The sequence below is a fragment of the Schistocerca serialis genome, chromosome 9 (assembly GCF_023864345.2).
Source record: "Schistocerca serialis cubense isolate TAMUIC-IGC-003099 chromosome 9, iqSchSeri2.2, whole genome shotgun sequence".
NCBI classification, from domain to species: domain Eukaryota; kingdom Metazoa; phylum Arthropoda; class Insecta; order Orthoptera; family Acrididae; genus Schistocerca; species Schistocerca serialis.
Window position 1 is genome coordinate 386,531,309 of NC_064646.1, and position 22,686 is coordinate 386,553,994.

General features: G+C 42.1%; 1 protein-coding gene across 1 annotated transcript in view; it reads right to left on the reverse strand.

Annotated features, from left to right (window-relative positions):
* Positions 1 to 484: 484 nt before the first annotated feature.
* LOC126419129 (sepiapterin reductase) overlaps positions 485 to 22,686 on the reverse strand; it is a 191,685-nt gene continuing 169,483 nt past the window's right edge. The window contains exon 3 of the mRNA XM_050086235.1: positions 485 to 1,158. Coding sequence (XP_049942192.1) covers positions 617 to 1,158 — 542 coding nt within the window. The 3' untranslated portion in view covers positions 485 to 616. The remainder of the gene's footprint in view (positions 1,159 to 22,686) is intronic.

Below are 22,686 nucleotides of genomic sequence, written 5' to 3' on the forward strand. Positions count from 1 at the left end.
TATCCAGACTGTGGACATGATTCCGAGAGCCCTGTTTCTGAAATGGATAAATGCAATGATGTGCCTTCGAAGGAGCACACATTAATGATTCCATGACTTAACATTTTACACTTCTCCTTGTCATTCATTACCAGAAATAATAAATTTAACACCAGTTGGTAACATATCACAAGTGAAGAAATGTGCTGGAACATAACTCAAATTTGGGTACCTGTAGTTTACAGAGGGTGAGCCATCAATTATGCTACCTGAATATGCTTCAAATATCTATTCAATTACTCAGCTAGTCACAGGCTTCTCTGAATTACCCCAAATTTTGCATCAGTTCTCCCACAACAACACTGGCAGCCATAATGGACAAGTGAGCAGTAGGAATTCTGCACAGTCGCAGGATAGTTATAGAGTAATTACTGCTGTACAGTATGAATGTCTCACGCTGTTATTTCCAGGCAATTATTCCCCCCCCCCCCCCCTCCCCGCCCCCTCCATTCAACATATGTTAGAAGTCACATGCCCAGTTTTGAAAATACACACCTTATTTATTACTATAGTGCATCAGACTGGCACTTCATGTTCCGCTACAGCTAGGTACTGCAGAGAGAGGAAGCTAAGGCATCTAGTCCTTGAGGTCATAGTAGTCAATGCGCTTCCCTGACTGGAAGGCACCTGTCTCCAGCACAGCAGCCAGACGAGCAGCTGTCTTCTCCGGGGAAACAATGTCACCACGCTTGCGCATATCCGAGAAGCTGTTACGGATGGCTGGGTCTGAGGCACCATTTTCTATACTGGCCACCATGTCTGTGTCCACAACACCAGGTGAATAGTTTAGCACAGCCAGTGATGCATTCTCAGCAGCCAGAACTGAGAAGTACATCTGACGAGCAGCGCGGCCCACACAATAGTACCCCAGAGATGGGAAGGGTTCCACGGCAGCTAGAGATGTGATGTTGACGATGTAACGCCGTGGGCCATTATCCCCCTGTGGTAGCAGAGCCAGGAACTGCGCGGTCAGCACTGCAGCGGAAGACACATTAAGTGCCAGGTAAGAGGTCCATTTGGCACTGTCTGCTAACTGTGCAGTACCCTCTGACAGGTCACCAACAGAGCCAGCACTGTGCACGATCATGGCCACCTTGTAGTCTGCTGTGTCCCCGCACTCTAGAACATCCACCATGCCAGTCAAAAAATAACATAGCAAATACACAAGAACTGTTAAAAAAAAGCTAGAAATGACCCATATGGTAATCTTATGGCCCACTGTTTAACTGATTTCTAAACCCAAATCATAGTAAAGGCTTAACTATAACAATAACCAAATACCATATTTCATAGATCATGCACAATGAATCAAGACCATACTGTACAGATGTACCAGTTCATAACAGCTGCTTTAACCCTCCTACTACCAGAATGTTTCCTTTTCATTGAGTACCACTGGGGTCATAAAGACCGAAAGTAACTTACATGGGATATATCGGTAGAATTTTAATGAACATAAAAACACACATTTCAGGTGTTCAACATGATAGTAATTCTATTTTTATAAATGCTACATTCAAGAAACAAACAATTTAAACTGCCATCATGCTCTGTGTAAAAACTGAATAGATTTTAGTGTGTGTAAATATAAAAATGAACAAAACATCATTGGATACAACTGACTCAGATGGAGAAAGTCGTGTATTAAAAATTTTGGAAGCACAGAAGATACATATTTCTGTTGTCATTGTGGGGTTGTATCAATGACAACGGTAGTAAGAGGGTTAAGTAACATTATTAATTACTATGTTGTAGCCTGCATCTTGAGGCAAAATGATTAACATTTTAGTCAGTGTCACAAGTGTAAAACCAACTTATTTCATATCATAGTGAAAGGTTACAATGATGCTTCATAAAACAAGCAAGTAACTGGTGTTCATCAATGTAATAACTAAAACACTAGTACATCATTTTACAATATGATACAGCCTAAAATCCAGAAGAATTTTATAAAAATTAAGATTGGCAGTAAAACCTTACAAAGCTATTATTACAGCCCCAATTTTTATGTAATTATGCATTCTTTTCCTTTGTTCATGCACATGTAAAAAGTGTAAATGTTCATGAATTTAGTTGCCAGCAATGAATACTTCATTTTATCAAAATATATTTTTATGTATTTCATTACATTACTTGTTTTTACATATTTTAACATTATGCTATGTAAAATTACATATTATTGCTTTGGACTCATCTACATATTTCTCTACAACCTCAGTAGGCTGCTATCTCAGAAAAAATATCTGAATCTGAGCTACCATGAAAGTTGATAACAGTAAGTAAACTAAATCTAAAAACCACATTCCAGTGCTATGAATGTGGTTGGATTATTAAGGTTTGGCATTTTAGTTCTTAATAGTAAAGCAGATACAATAGCAATACTGTGTGTGGCATTGTAGCCGCCATTCTTGAGTGTAGAAAACAGTTTTGTGTGCAGCAAGATTGGCAATGGGACAGAGAGAAAGACTACCAGCCACTGAGCTAGAACTAGGGAATGTGCACAAGCCAAGAAAAGTTTGCAAAATAGTACTTCTTACCCCTGTTGCATTATAATTAACATCCAAATTAAGATCATTGGTAACAAATTGTTCACTCCTGAGAGAGGGATTGTTCTATGTCGAGAATGCAGTAAGCATATCAAGGGTTCTATGAAGCCCCAGCTTCAGGAAGATATACATTGTGATGCACACACAAAAAACAACACTGTGCAATCATTAAAAAAATGAATGTTACATATGCAGATTTGAAAGACTCCAAACTCAAACGATATTTTCCATGATCGTTCCTATAACATTCCATGTAATAAACTTCAAGTGCCTGAATATCATGCACTTCTGCAAAAGTACCATGGGCAATAGATTTATGATGTACTGAGATTAAGGGGGGATGTAATGGATTTTGGTCCAAAAAATCCATTTTTCAAAAATATTATTTTCTTGATCTACACAGTTTAATCTATGTTGTGTGTGAATTTTATCATGATAGCAGCTTTAGAAATGCTTTTAAATTGTTAAACTGATTGACTCTGCACTGCAAGCCACTCCCACCTTTTCTGACATTTGGGAAACTGCTTGCTTCAGCAGAATTTGTGTCAGTGCAAAGGCTATTTTCTTTCAATATCTGTGGCTGACATCTATATCTCTGGCTGACATTTATATTTTTCCCTGAAAACTTTCTTGCATGTGGTTTATTTACAGTTTGACAATACTAACACATATTAGTAGAAATGTGGAAGGTTGAATTTGCAAACCTGTACATGGAAGTCAAGATTTATGCATAATGCATGGTGGAAAAACTGTTTAGGAAATGGAGGCTTCATGGAAATCATTTTACCAACAAAAAAGGGGAAGCAGCTCAAAATGAAGAACGTAAGCTCTCAGCTTCAGCATCAAAACTGGGTACAGGGGAATTGTACAGGTGTGCAAATGATGTGGATTCCACTGGATTCTGACTTATTGATTTAAAGCCTCTCTGCCAGGCTATAAAGTTTTCATGTTCCTGTGTAAGCTGTAAAAATATGGAATGCATGATTGTTGTTGAAGAAAGAAGAGTGGGAATAGCTTGCGATTTTAAATTAATTAGTAATTTGTGTGGCTATGAATTTTCATTTTCCTCCTCCAAAAGGACTGACACTGGTACCTATGAAAGCAGTTTTAGGTTAACATATGCTCTGAGATGCCTCAGACAGGGCAGGGGAGGAGGTAATTTATTGTGCAGTTTTCTGAAAATGAAAAAATAAATAAAGAAATGTCTCATGTTGTATGCAATACTACCAAAGTTGTTATTAAGGAAGCAGTGGAGTGATTGGTGTAAATAAACCAAAAAGAAATAGATCCTGGAGTAGATATTCATGACAGTGAATCTCCTACAAATGTTACTGACCTGCTCGAGTCTGTAGATGGGACCTGGATGAAAAGGGGTCACACATCTACATACGGAGTTGCATCTGTTATTGGTATTGACTCAGGTAAAGTTTTATATGTAGAAATTATGTCTAAATACTGCCACCAGTGTGCAACAAGGAAAATGTCCAACAATCAAGACAGTGAGAAACTGTGGCAAGAAAAGCATGCAGTAGCATGCTCTAAAAATTATAGTGGCTCAAGTGGGGGCATGGAGCCTGCTACAGTTGTGAGGATGTTCTCCATAGCTGAGAACAAGTACGAGGTTCGATATACTAAATACCTTGGTGATGGGGACTCCTCCTTGTTCAAAGGTGTAACAGATAAAAATCCAGACAATAAAACAATAGAAAAGTTGGGATGTGTTGGCCACATCCAAAAGAGGCTTGGTGGTAGGCTTCTTCACTTGCTGAAAGAGAAGAAAGGTGAAGCACATGAGGATGGAAAACTGCTATGAGGAAAAGGCAGGCTTACTCTGAAAGAAACTTATTCTCTTCAATTATTTGATGGGAGAGCTATCAGGAAAAACACACACAATTTAGAGGCAATGAGGCATGCTGTGTGGATATTTTTCCCCACAAACTATCCACTGACCAAACACCAAAGCACAATCTGTGTCTGAAAGACAACTGGCGTAAGTTCAACAACAGAAATGAGACTTTATTCACATAGACACTCATTACCAGAACATTTTATGAATGCAATTAAGCCCACATTCAGCTTTCTTGCAAACCCTGATTTATTGAGGAAGTGTCTTCATGGAAAGACACAAAATGCAAATGAAAGACTGAATAATTTAATTTGGATTAGATGCTCAAAAAAGGACATTCTGTGAACTTTAAGTACTCAAAATAGGTGTCTGATGCAGTTTTATGTTAAAATAATGGAAACAATGGCAGAACTGAAGTGCTGAAGAGAGCTGGTATAGATCCTGGCGTGTTTACAACAAAAGCATTTTACACCATCAATGAAAGCAGGGTCAAGAAAGCTAACAGTTCAGTACCTTACCTGCAAATACAGACCAGGCAGATTCAAAGAGGAGTGAAGAAAAACCTGAAGGATGGGGAGTAGTACAGAGGATTTTAAAACTGAGGTAAGCTTATCACATGTAGAAGTACGATAGGAAAATTTTTGAACCTCATTTTCTCTTACTTACACTTTTTTACATTATTAGAAGATTTTTCTCAAGAAATATATGTGCTATTCTCCAAAATTTTCAGGAACTGTTCGCAACATGTTGCTGTCTTCCTGAAACTACAAAAAATGAGATCCTTCAATTATATTCTGATTTTCAGATGATTGTATGTAGAACAAAAAGTTAATTTTGGATGTGCAAAATTAAAAACTCTGTTAATGATAAAATTTGTACCATAAATTAATAACTGTACTTCGGTGGTCTTATAACCTTCTCAGAACATTACAATATTATTTTCAGATTAATTGCAGAATTTGAGTTATGGCTTTTTATCAAAAAGTCAATAAAAAAATTAAAAATTCAAATTTCTTGCAAAATATTAATCCTACATATTTTATCATATTTTTCTGTTGAAACAAAGCTCTTTTGCTTCACACATGGAAAATTTTAGATTTGTACATTGATAAATATGGCTGTAATGATTTTTTAAATAAACATTTACATTTTCCTTTACATCCCCCTTAACGAAACAATTCATATTTTTGTTGCCAGCAGACTCTTGACACAAATGCAGCACTATAGAAGTAACTACAACACATACAGGGGTGATTCTATGATTATGCTTTCAGGGATGATGGAGAAGGGTAAATGTATCAGACTGAGGTACAGGACACTGGTCCAGAAAGATCAAGTTGAAAGTTCATTGAAAATTGTTCCAATACCCCTTACTGTGAAATGATGTGCCAATACTGTTGTTGCTAAGATTGTAGAAATTCTGCCAAGTACTTAGGTGTAAACATTTGGATGACAGCTCACCTAAACCAATGCATATGGTGTACTGTGTACAAAAATGAGCAGATCTGGTGAACAACGTCTGTGCTGTAGGAAACTGCAGTCCTTGTCTATAAGTTTAAACACTAATGTTGATCAGATCTAAACAAATTGAGTTGAACCTTTTGACTGAACTTGCAGATATGATTTTCGTGTATGGGCAAACAAATGGGAGCGGCAGAGAAGTGGGGAGGTCATACAGGACCAAATATCCATGCAGACAGCATCCGGCTCTTATGTTTCTTAAGTAGTTCCAGCAATTAAGTACAACATGACAATTGGTACCACAGAACAATGGTCGAGGAGGATGATAAACTACTTGGGCCACCAACTTAGAAGAAGCAGTGCTTGCCCAAGTGGATGAGGCACCTGTAATCAGCATTCAATCAGCAGCACATGAAACAAATGTTTCAGAGTACTGTGTGGCAAGCATTATAGGAAACGCAATTACACCTCTAACATCCACAGAAAGTGCATGCTTTCAACTTCTGCTGGATGTGAATCTGGTGTCATTTTCTGCCAATGGCTCATTCAGTGCCTTACAATGGATCCTGTGCGTGTAGTTTTCATGGGTGAAGTGTGTTTCACCAGAGATAGAATGCTAAATAATCACAATACTCCTGTTTGCTGATGAGAAACCCCACACTACAGTCATGTGAAGCCATCATCGTATATCACCAGTCAATTTGTGGACAAGTGTACTCAATGATTACATATTACATCCACTTCTTCCTCTTCCCCACTTAAATGCACTAGCGTACACAATGTTTATCGGAGACATAATATCCTGGTTCCTGAAATGCTTCCCTCTTGTTATTCATCAACAGATGTGATTCCAACGTGATGGAGTCTCTCCTCACTTTGGACAGAGTTTGTGAACAGGTGGGTCAGACATTCTCAGTACAGTGGATGGGCAGAGAAGGTCCTGTTTTGTGACCAGCTTGTTCAACTGATCTAAGCCCACTTCATTACTTCTTATGGGGCCATGTGAAAAGTCTTGTGTACAAGATGCCTGTTGAGACTGAAGAGGATTTCCTGCCAAGAAATCTTGCAGCCTGCAACACTGTTCTAATGACACTGGGGTTATTCGAATGGGTATAACAGTACTTTGTGCAACAATGCCATTGCTGCATTGATGCTGGGGGACTGTTGTAAACATAGCAGTTTGTGAAACTTGTGCAGGTAAGTGGAATTACTTATTACTGTACAACAGACTTAAGATTTTTGGTACACCCCACATCAACTTATGGGCATTGTCACTAGCCTATCAACAGAGGAATTTATTTGAGGGTATTAAGTAATTTCCAGTCGGTACTCTGTGTGTCATGATCAGGATTCAGAAGTTGGGGATCATAGTTTGATTGCAGTGAGAGGCTAAGGTGGAACTTTAGTAGATTTTCACTTATACCTTTTGACTTTGTCATTTATGGACCAGGCTCCCTTACATCAAACCTTTACATTTACCCTTGTGGCCAATATTTTTTCTTTCCAATGTAGAAGGCAGTTGTGACCCTGGTGCTCGATAAACTATTTTTGAAGATTGGTACTGTTTGTCTTGTGTACCTTTTACCACATGGGCTAGGAGTTTCATATATACCTGCCTTTCAAAAAGCAGATCATTTTTCATATATCCCAGAAGAGCTGCTATCTTGGTCAGTGTGAGTAAGATCACATTCACTTTATGTTTCTTCATTAGTGTGGCAAATTTTGAAGAAACATTTGCCCCATTATGGTAGGGAGGATGTAGATTACATCATTTCTTCTTTCTCTTCCTCTGGCTGCCTGGCATTTTCATGAGAAAATCTCTTTTACTCTGATGTTTTATATATCTATTTTTATTGGCCACCTTTTCCAAGTGTACCAGTGCATCCCGTAGTCAGTCAGTGTGACAGAACACAGGCTCCATGTACTAAAGTTTTAGGTAAGCTCAGTCTCCAAAGGATTGTGGCACGTGGAGTCCTGAAAGTATAAATCAGTATGGGTGATTCCAAAATGAGATTTTCAATCCACAGTGGAGTGTGTGCTGATATGAAACTTATGGTAATGGCAAGGGCTTCTGTGTAGCTGCAAAATTCAAACATTTTCCCAAACAGCCACTGTCTTGTTGTCCAGGTCCTCTGTTGTTAAACTAAAAACAGAACATTTATATGACACTTCTTTCAGCTACAGAGTAGCTAGATGGTCGAACTTTGCAATGTGCCTTGCAGCAGAGTTTTGATGTGTCCAGTCCACTTTTGTACAAGTTACACCATAAGCCCAGCCCAACTACAGTTCCAGAAGATACTCCACTTTACCAATGGGCTATGGCATTTTTTGTTTGGCTCCTCTAGTGGTGTCCTACAGTGTTGTCATGAGGGGATTTGAATATCTACCAGGACTGCAGACATTTAACTGCAAAACAAAATCAATTACAGAATGTTTATTTTTTGGGGTGATAATTCAAACTTTGTCATATCCCTTGTATGGTATCTGTTGTGTCATATGTACAAGACACAGCCAGGGCAAAACTATCACAGGCGCAAAAATACAAGCTGGTGCCAGTGCCAGAGAGATCTGCCACTTGTGCCAATTCCACCAGCCCCATAGCCAGTGCTGAGGATGGAGATATCAGCTCCGCCTTGACCAATTGAAAGCCAAGTACAAACCGCCAATGATCAGACGACAACAGACAGAAGTGTACTTGGAAGAAAGATGAACAGCTCTCATGCACTTGGTTATAGATCATTGTCCAGGGCTAACTTAGACAGGGAACATCATTTAGTGAGCTGCTCTTAGAAATGAACAGACAGTAGTTGTAAATTGTATTTGCTATGTATTGTGAAGTTGATCTACAATTATTTGCACTTATTTATTGAGGGCCTTTTTTGTGTTATATTACAGTGTTGCAGACATCATTATTCAATAAATGACAAAGGTAAGTAAGCCTTTTTAATGCCTGCCCAATTAGCTGTGTGGTCTAATGCATTGCTTTCCAGGTGGGAAGGCATGCCGGTCCCTGGCACAAATCCGCCCAGCGGATTAGTGTCGAGGTTCGGTGTGCCGGCCAGTCTGAGGATGATTTTTAAGGCAGTTTTCCATCTGCCTCAGTGGATGTGAGCTGGTTGCCCTTATTCAACCTCAGTTACACTATGTCGGCGGTTGCTGCGCAAACACTTTCTCGATGTACACGTACTGCATAATTAGTCTACCATGCAAACATTGGGGTTACACTCGTCTGTTGTTAGATGTTCTAGGGGGAGGGGAGGGGAGGGGGGCACGGGGGGGGCGGCTCAACTGGGGACCATACTGCACAATAACCCTAGGTTTGGTGTGGCGGTGGGGTGTGTGGACTGCTGTAGCCTGTTGAGAGGTTGTGTACCACTGAGGGCAAAGGAGGGGACAAAGCCTCCACAACAGTAGTGATGAGGCCTTTACAAAACTGGCGATGAGGGTTTACAAAAGTATCTACACTCCCTTCTGTAGCATCTAACTGGTGAAGAATAAATGTGATTTGCCACGATTCTGGTGATTGTGACGTTTCTAACCAGTTAACTAATTTAAGGCCGCTTTGTGTGAACCACTTTAGTAGGCTTTATTAATTTAGAAAAGGCCTTCAGCAATGTAAATTGCTCTAAGATGAAAAGTATAAGTCTCACTGAGCTAGACTATGTTGGTAGCTTAACAAGAAACAGACAAGAGTTGTTAAAACAGGATACTGAGGCAAAAGTTACAATAGTAAGTACAGGAGTTGGACAGAAATGTTGAAACCCCATGACAGATGAAGCATGCAGGATGCACTGTCATATTTGACCACAAAAGGCAACCGTGCAATATCCTCAATATGATGCAAGTGTCAGCTGTGGTCAGACTAGTTTTCTTTGTAGCTGTGGGTGCTGCTGCACCACAGAATAATTTCAGTGTATATGCCTAAATTTTTTAAAAGTTCTACGTGACAAGCTCAGAGCTGAGGAAGCCAGCACAGGACCAGTGAGCCAATCTGAATGTCAACATAGTGTACAGCTAATGTAGCAGAAGAGAGGATGCAAGGCAAGCATTGCCACACAGCCTCTGAGCAAGGAAAGCAGAGGAGCTAACACCACAGTACAACTTAACAGGGCAGTATGGAGTAACACTCTGTAACTTCAAGCTCCAGAGTGCCACTGAAATAGTCTAACATCAAAAAAGACCCAAGCTCAGAGACCCAGAACAATTCTTGAATCATCACAGCAAGGCAAGGAGTACTGAAGACACCAATAAACGAGTGAAAATATGATCATGCACACAGAGCCACTGTGCCATAGGTATGTGCTTGGCGTTTTAAATAATGGAGCTTTCTGATCTCAAAGACACATCCAGCCATGGCACCATCCTCTCCATATTGCTGTAATCAGAGAGAATGATGGACTATTTAGTTTCTCTGAAACCATGATAAGCTGATTGGTTACAGTCTGTGTGCTTGCTAACTTCAACACTGAGACGTAGCCAACCACAGCTGCGGTCTGCCTAATGGGACATCACAGATAAGAAGACTAGTATGCTGCCAGTTCTCCTCCGACTGAGGATCCATTGTGGATTATATTAAAGCAGGTATCTTCACTCCCTACAGCTGTAGCACATTAGTGCAGCCCTAGGCTGACCCTTAACCATCTGTTGCAGTCCTGATCAATACACAATGGACAACAAGGTCTAGTCTTCATGACAGTTGACATACTGGACCACGTAGTTGGCTATCCTCACCTGATCATGTGACAGACTGTGTATGAGAGTGTTTAGGTGTAGGGCCATACTGTACTGCAGAACATTTAGAACAAGTGACACCTACCAGTCTCCACATTGCCACCTGCACAACAACACATGGCCACCACTCACTGATCTGTGGCTCTGATGTCACAGCCTGCTGAGGGCACATCAGCACTTCTTTGCGGCTCGTGCTGATGCTCAACCACAATGACACACTCTGTAAACTCATCCTGGCAAATAAATGTTACTATATAAACCATTATGTCACTAGCACCTCCAGGCATAATCTGAGCCACCCTTCCACACACTGTGCTCGCCTTCCTGCACACTGACTGGGTACAATGCTTCTGTCCTGGGGGGTAAATAGGAAACTGATGACATTAACTGTTTGTTCTTCTTAAATGAAACAGAAAAAAAATATGAAAACAGAAAAATGCTGTAGAGCAGTGGATATACAACATTATTCCAGATCACTCTGTACTCCACCATACTGATAAGATTGTCTAGAATCCGAAAGTTGTAAGAAAGAAAATCATAGCAAGATAAAAAATAATATTTATTGTAAACTGATCACTTTGATCTTAAAAAAATTGGTAGGACATGAGTTTGTTATCAAGTTGAGACACATATCTGGTATATTAAATTCAGTTATCACACTGCAGGTTTTTGTAATAGTTCCTATATTTTGACACCATATATTTCATCATGCCCACTAGATACCCTTTCTTCCCCTTATGAAGTTTCAGTGCTCTGCTGAAGAGCAACTGAAAACAAGAAGGCAATGAAAAACGTTTTACTTAATATTAACAACCATGTTTTACAATACACTGTCTTAATTTTCAAACCATGTAGCTTTTTGAAAACCAACTCAATTGATTCTATGTCCTTAAAGTCTTCCATAATTATCTCCTGAATGGTCAGTTTTGAAGGATCTCAGCAATGACAAGCTTCCATTTTGAATGAACCATAACTTTTGACACCTACTTTCTTTCCTAGATCACCGTGGAGTCCCCGTCACGAAGTACAAAACTATGACCTGAACATAAAAACATGTATTTCTGTAAAGTATTTGCAGCTGAACATAGAAATAAAGCACTAAAACTCTCCAATTATTGATCCCCCTGACACAGAAATCAGACCATACAATCACTTTGTGTTCCATACTTTCTTCAAGTGTATCGTAATTGTTCACCACAAATTTATGCAGACAGAAAACTATTTTGGTTGAACTTCTCCACGTGGTGTGTTTTGTGTGGGTGTCTTGTCTTAGGGCACAAAAACAACTGGTCATATGCGCTCAAGTCAAAACTATAGAACACGAAGACAGAGAAGAGTTAAAAGATGACTACATGTCAATCCCAATCAACATAAGAAAAGACAGCTAAGAACAGGGACATGGAGAAAAGGCTATAAATTATACCATAGAGAAAGCGAGGCCCAGAACTAAAAATTAAATGGCCTTTGCCATACTGTTACAATGGATAAAAAGTAAAATGCAGCCGACTGCCCACACTTCATTTGCTAAAATGGCCGATCTCGGACAGAAAACCCCAGCAGGAATGTAAATTGTTAAAGAATGGGCATTCTGTCAGGAAACTGCAGATAGTTAAAACTTCGGCAAAGTGTGCACAAAGTGACAGTGGAGCACCACGTAACAGATGGCAATGGCTAAAAGGGCAGTGCCCTATATGCAACTTAGTTAAAATGATCTCCTCCTGGCAAGAGGGCTGAGAGGTGGTCATCCAAGTTACTGGGAGAGACTTAATAATCTGAAGCTTATTCCCAGGAAGGGAGGACCAATGACGATGCCAAAGTGACACCACCTCCTGACAGATGGCAACACAGAGATGATCTGAGGGAATATAGGAACTAGTGGACTGAGGTACGAGGGCAGCAGCGTCAGCAGCCTCGTTTCCTGGCAGACCGACACAACCAGGAATCCACATAAACAACATAGTGGCTCCATCAAGAGTGAGAAAGTGACAGTTTTCCTGGACCAGTTGCAGTAAGGAATGGGTGGTGTACAGTGCACAGAGACTTTGAAGGATGCTGAGAGTGTATGTACTCCCTGGCCTCATACAAGACTAAGAGCTCGACTGAATACTGAGCAGTGTGCCAGAAGCTGATACCGCAAAATGCTGGCACAAATGATGAAGGCACACCTGACACCATGGTCAGTCCAAAAGCCATCAGTGTACACAAAGGTACGATTGCAAAGTACCATGCGGAGGTCATGAAATTGAAGGCGATAGAGCGGGGCTGGAGTAGTGTCCTTAGGAAGTGAATGAAGGTCAAGGTGAACACTGGTCGCCACATGAAGCCAAGGTGGTTAAGGGTTCACACCCACTGGGAAAGTTACAGATAGTGTGAAGTTACGCCCCCAGAGCAAGTGCTGAAGCAGACTCCAGAAGGTAACAGAGAAGAGGGCCGCACCCTGCACTGGCAATCAATGAAGTAATTGAAGGAGGCATAGGATGGGTGGCCATGAATGGCTGACAAACGGCATGCATACCTGCTAAGGAGAAAGTCACAGTGGTAAGGCAGTGGTAGTTCAGCAGCTTCAGCATGCAGACTCTCACCATTGCTAGTGTAAAAAGCGCCAGTGGCCAAATGGATGCCATGATGGTGGATGGTGTTGAGACAGCATAAAAGGGACGAACATGCAGACACATAAAGCACCCATAGTCTAGCTTCAAATGGACGAGGGACTGGTACAAACGGAGGAGAGTGGTTCTATCTGCACACCACGAAGTACCATTGAGGACATGTAGGACATTGAGGGAACACACAGAGCGGACTGCCAGGTAAGACACATGGGAGGACCACGAGTGTTTCCTATAGCACATGAGCCCCAGGAATTTTATAGTTTCAATGAAAGGAAGAGCAACAGGCCCAAGACATAAAGATGGGGGTGGGGAGAAACCAATTTCGCCGCCAGAAAGTCATACAAACGGTTTTGTCAGTGGAAAAAACCAAAGCCATTGTTGATGCTCCATAAGTAAAGATGATCGAGACATCGTTGAAGTGACAACAGTGCATATGTCAGACCTACGTGAATTGGCTCTGAGCACTATGGGACTCAACTGCTGAGGTCATTAGTCCCCTAGAACTTAGAACTAGTTAAACCTAACTAACCTAAGGACATCACAAACATCCATGCCCGAGGCAGGATTCGAACCTGCGACCGTAGCGGTCTTGCGGTTCCAGACTGCAGCGCCTTTAACCGCACGGCCACGTCGGCCGGCAGACCTACGTGAATTAGGAAGTGTGCAAACAGTGGGTGGTTTGAGGTTTTCGGGCGCTAAACAGCGTGGTCATCAGCGCCCAAACGCATAGAAACAGGGACACATGCAGTGAAGGGACGAAGACGGACAGCGAACAAGGAGAACGGCTAAAAGACACAGACCTGACCCAGTTCCAAATCCTCACATACAGAGGCAAAACAAGAGGAGAAGAAACGCACTAAAAAAAGGAATGGAAACACAAGGAAAAGGGAACAGAAATCGAAGTGAAACAAGTAGGTAATCCTGACTGGCGGACCTCTTACCTAAAACCTGGGTGAGCCAGTCACGCAGCAGCACATTAAAATCCCCTCCCTAAAATTGGACAGGACACAAAACCGTAAGACCTTAACAACAGTCGTTGCGTCGTCTTGCAAAATAGAGGGCAAATCCGGTGGCAAGGAAACCACCGCCCTCTGGTCAGAGAATAAAAGACAGTTAAGTAAAATGTGGCGGACAGCAATCTGGACGCCACAAGCACTGCAGATTTGGAGATTTGGGGGGGGGGGGGGGGGTCCTCCCGCTGGAGTAAAAAACCGTGCGTTAAGGGACTGTGCCCGATGCGGAGCCGAGTGAGGAGAACCTCATCCCGCCTGCAGGACTGGTAGGACGTACGCCATGGCCGCGTGTTGGCCTTGACCAGACGCAGCTTATTTTCACCGACTGCCAGCCACTCTTCCCATTGACGTATAACACGAAAACGCAAAAGGAAGGTAACAGCATGGAGGGGGACGGCACATTCAACAAGGTGAGGGAGGGAACATGCATCTTTGGCAGCCACATCCGCCAGTTCATTTCCCCTAATACCCACGTGCCCCGACACCCGGCAGAAAGAAACCTCCTTCCCCTGCCGTTGCAGGTGGAGGTGGAGTAGGGCATCATGGATGTTCTGGACGACCGTATCCGCTGGGTACAAGTGTTGCATGGTCTGAAGGGCACTCAGGGAGTCAGAACAGATGAGAAACTTAAGACTGGGAACACATCTCATCTGCTCCAATGCCCGCAAGATCGCAAACAATTCGGCATCAAAGATGGTAAACGCCGCAGGAAGCCGTAACTTGACGACTCGATCAGGGAAAACAACAGCACAACCAACAGAGTCCCCCTGTTTAGAGCCATCCGTAAATACTGGTACATGGTCGGGATGCTGGTTGTGTGCAAACAGTTGGCGCTATTGTAGTGGATGCTTCCATAACCAAGGTAGATAAAGTGCTTGGTTTTTCAAGAGGCATTGCATCGAAGATTTATCCTACATATAGGGAAAGTGGAAAATCATCATCCACTAAGTCACAACGCAGACGAAATTGTGTGCTGTGCGAGCGTGAAAGATGGTCATTGAAGAGGGTTGTGATGAAAAATAAGTTGATAGCTGCGAAACTCACTCTAACTTCAGAACAATGTCACATCCGCTAATCCTGTCAGCACCAAAACATAAAGAGCAGGCGACTGCAGGGCGAGCTGGAATTTCAAAACAACTCATTAGTTATTCAGATGCCTGTAACAGGAAAACATGGTGCTGATGCCATAAAAGCTGGAGTATGGAGCAACGGAAGAAAGTCATTTGGTTGGATTATTCTCGTTTCACATTGTCCAACTTCTGGACGAGTTCACGTTCCAAGAATGAAACACGGCGGCTGTTCAGTGACGATTTGGACAGCCATATCGCTGTATATCATGGGCTGCATGGCTACTACGAGAGGTCACATCGCTGTCAGGGATAATGTGACCATTCTGACTGATCAGGTCCATGCCATGGTGAAATATTTGTTCCTCAATTGTCATGGGCCTCTTCACACAGCTGGCATCTTCCAGGACTGGTTTTGTGACAGCAAGGATGAACATTATCGCATCTTCTCTTGCCACCTCAGTTATTACTGAGCCTTTCAAAAATGGTTCAAATGGATCTGAGCACTATGGGACTTAACTGCTGAGGTCATCAGTCCCCTAGAACTTAGAACTACTTAAACCTAACTAACCTAAGGACATCACACACATCCATGCCCGAGACAGGATTCGAACCTGCGACCGAAGCAGCAGCGCGGTTCCGGACTGAAGCGTCTACAACCGCTCGGCCGCACCGGGTGGCTACTGAGCCTTTGTGGTCTACTCTGGTGAGAAGTGTGTGTTATTGCTATCCATCTCCATCACTGTCACTAGAACTTCCCATTCTTTTGCGGGAAGAATGTTGTAAGATTCCATTGAAAACCATACAAGAGCTGTATTTACTCAGTCTGAGACGACTGGAAGATGTTTCAAATGCCAACCTGCTTCCCGTGCCGAATTGAGCGTGGTAATAAGCGTTTCCTCGCAGATCGGATACAAAAATATTTAACATTTTAGTTAACTGTAGGAGCTTCCAAGGACAGGTCCCAGAATTAGTATCACTTACAGTATTAGGAACAGAAAGTTGGTTGAAACCTGAAGTGAACAGCAACGAAATATTGAGTTCAGACTGGAATATTTATCGTACGGATAGGATAGTCTCCAATCGATAATGTCTAGTGACGTTATCACAGACTCCAAAAATTAATTAATCAGGGTAAAGTTAAGCATCAAAGGTCAGTCAACAATAGTAATCGGATACTTCTATACACCGCCTGGATCAAGAGCAGACTGATTATATTTTTAAAAATATCGGGAATCCGATATATCAGTATTTTAAAAAAATATTTTCAGCTCTCGATATACCTATAAAAAGCATTGATATGTCGACGGAAGGTAGTATCGACTCAGTGGTCCATAATAATATCAGGTTCACATTGTAAATATACTGCCGTTTTTAGAACCGGGTATTTAACCCTCCGCTGTGCACCTTGGCAAAGTTACATAGCTTGGCACTGGGGGTCTACCACGACCCCAGTTCATCAGACTGGAGCACTTTATTTATTGTTGTGTTTGGCCATTATTTCTTGTTATAACATCAAATTGTTATATTGCACACTGTTTTTATTATTAGTGGGTCATATATGACAAATTAAAATTGTTTTTTATGTTGTACGGCAGAAAATACATCATTATATAATTTGCGCACAGTTTGTTTTACATTGCTTTTTGTTACAATAACCTCTTATTTTTTACAGTTTACATTCTTACATTTTAAACACTATCAGGACGTAACGTTTTATTTCATCTTTTGAAGATAACTGATATACTTTCTTATTTATCAGTTTTTGCTATATCTATAGATATCATAGGCAATAGTCTCGCCGCAGTGGATGCACCGGTTCCCGTCAGATCAACTAAGTTAAGCGCTGTCGGGCGTGACCAGCACTTGGATGGGTGGCCATGCGCTGCTGCCATTTTTCGGGGTGCACTCAACCTCGTGATGCCAATTGAGGAGCTACTCGACCGAACAGTAGCGGCTCTGGTCAAAGAAAACCATCGTAACGAGAGCGGTGAGCTGACCACACACCCCTCCCATCCGCATCCTAAGCTGAGGATGACACAGCGGTCGGATGATCCCGATGGGCCACTTGTGGCCTGAAGATGGAGGGCTGCTTTTATAGAGAGCATAAAAAAATGAAAAGAAAATGAAAACTTCAGTACAAAGAAATACCTGTTCTGATTTTACTATGATAGGAATGGCCATATCACCATGACATACTTACTCATTTTTATCACATTCTAAGCATATCACGATCCGGCTGGAATGAAAACTGCATTTCACGCTATAGGTGCCCACAAGTTGATGCATAGTGTCAACACCCCCTTTGTGTTTGTTGTAATGCTCTATTACTTCTGGCTTCTTTTCGTGGCCAATTAGAGTTCGCAATGAGTGAAGAGAGGAGACAAATATAGCTGCTGATGACTTCTTTGGCACATATGATACTAGTGATTTCGATGTATCCGGTGAATGAATATCGCCGGTATTATCGATGTTTCTTGGGAAGAATATCGACATATCGTTATTGTATCAACACACCTAATCAGGAGCTGCATAAGTAGAGCCCTTCAAAGAGAACTTGCAGAATGCTGAATCTCTTTAGCGATTTTCTTGATAATGCTGTTGAATTGGGGGGGGGGGGGGGGGAGGGAGGGGTGCGGAGCGGGGTGCCTCCAACTAGTCAGGTGTAGATTGGGAGAGTCATGCTATGAAAACTGGTGCCAGGGACAGAGATTCTGAATGTGGCGATCCATTGGCAGGATGTGGGTATGGCGAATGCCCGGTGAACGTCATCTGCCAGCGTGTGTAGTGCCAACAGTTAAATTCGGAGACGGTGGTGTTATCGTGTGATCGTGTTTTACATGGATGGGGCTTGCATCCGTTGTTTTGCATGGCACTATCACAGCAAGACCTACATGGATGTTTCATGCACCTTCTTGTTGAAGAGCAATTCATGGATGGCGATTGCATCTTTCAACACGATGGAACACCTGTTCGTAATGCACAGCCTGTGGCGGAGTGGTTACACGACAACTTCCCTGTAATGGACTGGCCTGCACAGACTCCTGAATCCTATAGAACACCTTTGGGATGTTTTGGAACGCCGACTCCGTGCCAGGCCTCACCGACCGACATCGATACATCTCCTCAGTGCAGCACCCCGTAAAGAATGGGCTGCCATTCCCAAGAAATCTTCCTGCACCTGATTGAACGTGTGCCTGCGAGAGTGGAAGCTGTCATCAAGGCTAAGGGTGGGCCAACACCTTACTGAATTCCAGCATTACCGATGGAGGGCGCCACGAACTTTTAAGTCATTTTGAGCCAGGTGTCCGGATACTTGTGATCACAGAGTATATCGTAGGTCGCTCGAGGAACTAAGGGTATCTAGCGACTGGGGAAAGCGCACGCTGTTCCCACATTCAAGGAGGTCAAGACGCACAGAACTATCGGCAGATATCGTTAACGTCAGTCCATCGAAATTTGGAATATGTTTTACACTAAGTAATTATGACAGTTTCGGAGAGCTGAAATGTCCTCTATAAAAATAAACATGGATTCCACAAACAGAGATCTTTCGAAATTCAGCTCGGTCGTTTCCTTTGTGAGATGCATGTCGCTTTAGACAATAGCGCTCAGTTAGATGCCGTGTTCCTTGACTTCAGGAAAGCATTTGACACCGTCCCGCACTGCCGTGCAGTGAAAAAAATTGAACTTATCGAGTATCGGAGCAGATTTGCAACTGGGTTCGAGACTTCCTTGCTGACGGAACTCAACACGTCGCTCTGAACGCAACAGAATCGACAGAAGTAAAGATAACTCCCGGAATACTCCAAGGAAGTGTGATAGGACCGTTATTGTTTACAATGTGTATAAATGATCTAGCAGAAAGCTCATTAAGACTGTTCGCAGGTGACGCTGCTGTCTAAAAGACAGTATATTCGCAGAATGACCTACAAAGGATTGATGAATGATACAAGGAGTGGCAGATGACACCGAACGTAAGTAAATGTAACTATTTAACATACGCAGCAAAGGAAATCCACTACTGTACAGCGGCGCTATTGACGACAGCCGGCCAGAGCAGCCGTGCGGTTCTAGGCGCTACAGTCTGGAACCGCGCGAGCGCAACGGTTGCAGGTTCGAATCCTGCCTCGGGCATGGATGTGTGTGATGTTCTTAGGTTAGTTATGTTTAAGTAGTTCTAAGTTCTAGGGGACTGATGACCTCAGAAATTAAGTCCCATAGTGCTCAGAGCCATTTTAACTATTTTTGATGACAAATTTCTGGAAACAGTGTCTACCGTAAATTATGTACGAGTAACGATCCAGACCAACCTTACGACGAAAGACAACACAAAACAAATAGCAGGAAAAACAGATGCCAGACAGATTCATAGGAAGAAAATCCCAAGGGTAATTCATCCACGAATGATGTGATTATAAGACGCCTTTCGACAAAGGTAAACCAACAAAGAGCGGCGCGTTTCGTCTCGGAGTCGTTTAGTCGGCGCGAGAGCGTTAAAGAATGCTCAACAATCTCTGCGGGAACTGGGGGGGGGGGGGGGAGGGGGGGGGGGGGGGAATCAGATAGTGGTACCAGAAGTACCCTCCGACACACACCGTTAAGTGGCTTGCAGAGTATAATGTGGAGATTTAGATTTTTGTCCAGCACCGTAAGTGTCCGCCAAAAATACCATTTTTCGCCATTACCGGTACTGTTATATTTTCAATTAAGATGCACTAAAAAAATACGAAGTTACGTAGGTCGAAGCAATATATATTTTCGTGCAAAACACAAAATATGCTTAGATTTCAATATGATGTAGCGGCATTAGCCGAACTGAACGCAGTCTACAGAAGACCATAGATTAAGATGTTTTAGGAACTACATAATAGGGAAATAGAAGATAACCGAAATCATTATATGTAACACACCAACAGCAGCAAAAGCAAATCGTGTGAAAAGAACTCTAAACAAGTCGGCGGTTTTAAGTATCTAGGTAGGAGAATGACAACAGCAGTACAGGCTCAGCGACGAAGGATACAATTAGGGATGGGATATCTGACAGCGATATATCGGATAGAGTTACACTATACTATTAACTTATATTTTTATAGCCGACGTAGCTGTAGTATGGATATTTTGTGGCGACGTAGTCTATCATCATCATCATCATCATCATCATCATCATCATCATCATCATCATCATCATATTATCTAATTCATACTTTTTAATATTGAAATATTTACGTAAGGACAGTAACTACAATTTTTTGCTGTGAAGTTTTAAGAGAAGTTTCCATGTTAGTTATTTTCATAACCTCCTCTCACTGGAAAGTAATGTGGTGGAAATACAGGGTGAGTCACCTCACGCTACCGCTGGATATATTTCGCAAACCACATCAAATACTGACGAATCGATTCCACAGACCGAAAGTGAGGAGAGGGGCTAGTGTAATTGGTTAATACAAACCATACAAAATGCACGGAAGTATGTTTAACACAAACCTACGTTTTTTTAAATGGAACCCCGTTAGTTTTGTTAGCACATCTGAACATATAAACAAATACGTAATCAGTGCCGTTTGTTGCATTGTAAAATGTTAATTACATCCGGAGATATTGTAACCTAAAGTTGACGCTTGAGTACCACTCCTCCGCTGTTCGATCGTGTGTATCGGAGAGCACCGAATTACGTAGGGATCCAAAGGGAACGGTGATGGACCTTAAGTACAGAAGAGACTGAAACAGCACATTACGTCCACATGCTAACACCTTTTTGTTGGTCGTTTTCACTGACGCACATGTACATTACCATGAGGGCTGACGTAAACGTACACACGTGGTTTCCGTTTTCAATTACGAAGTGGAATAGAGTGTCCCACTGGAAATGCGTCGACGTATGTCGTATCAGCATGATGGTGAACCTGCACATTCCGCAATTAACACTAGGCTGACCCTTGACAGGATGTTCGACGGGCGTTTCATAGGACGTGGAGCACGCATAAATTGGCCAGCCCGTTCTCCTGATCTTACACCTCTGGACTTCTTTCTGTGGGGTACGTTGAAGGAGAATGTGACCGTGATGTGCCTACAACCGCAGAGGATATGAAACAACGTATTGTGGCAGCCTGCGGCGACATTACACCAGATGTACTGCGGCGTGTACGACATTCATCACGCCAGAGATTGCAATTGTGTGCAGCAAATAATGGCCACCACATTGAACATCTATTGGCCTGACATGTCGGGACACACTATTCCACTCCGTAATTGAAAACGGAAACCACGTGTGTACGTGTACCTCACCCCTCGTGGTAATGTACATGTGAGTCAGTGAAAAAGACCAATAAAAAGGTGTTAGCATGTGGACGTAATGTGCTGTTTCAGTCTCTTCTGTACTTAAGGTCCATCACCGTTCCCTTTGGATCCCTACGTAATTCGGTGCTCTCCGATACACACGATCGAACAGCGGAGGAGTGATACTAAAGCGTCAACTTTAGGTTACAATATCTCTGGATGTAATTAACATTTTACAATGCAACAAACGGCACTGATTACGTATTTGTTTATATGTTCAGATGTGCTAACAAAACTAACGGGGTTCCATTTAAAAAAAACGTAGGTTTGTGTTAAAAACATACTTCCGTGCATTTTTTTATGGTTTGTATTAACCAATTACACTAGCCCCTCTCCTCTCGTTCGGTCTGTGGAATCGATTCGTCAGTATTTTATGTGGTAGACGAAATATATCCAGCGGTAACGTTAGGTTACTCACTCTGTATAATCCTCGAAACCTCTTCTACTTGTATTGTTCATTGATGAGAAAAATATCTTTCAAAAGTGATGTGTGGAAACATTTTAAACCAGTTGATAATAAAAGTGTGAAGTGCAGTTATTGTGGAAAGGTACTCTGAACTTCTGGTAACACTTCTGATCAAGGCCAGATGGCTGCAAGCTAGACGACGAAAACAACTACAAAGTCAATCCCCGATATTACTGATGTAGAAATCAGACCTCTCAGTTCCACTTCTAGCCTAGTAATTATTTTGACATCGTCAGCTGCTTATTCAAATTCTACGAAAGAAGATATCGCTGCTGCTTTGAAAATTGTAGCTTCATTTGCACGAGGAGGAGGAGGAGGAGGAGGAGGAGGAGGAGGGGGGGGGGGGGGGGAAGGGGGAGGAGAAAAACGACAATAAATAAATAAAGCGATTTTGTTTCATCTGTCTTACAAAACTTTTAGCTCCTTTGTGTAAAACACCAACCAGAGAAACATTTGTGAAATTAATACGCGAAAAATATGAAATCCTTCGTTTGCAGCTTCAGCAAGAATTGAGTGAGGTAACAACAGTAACCCTAACGTCAGATGTATGGACCGAAATATATCAAACA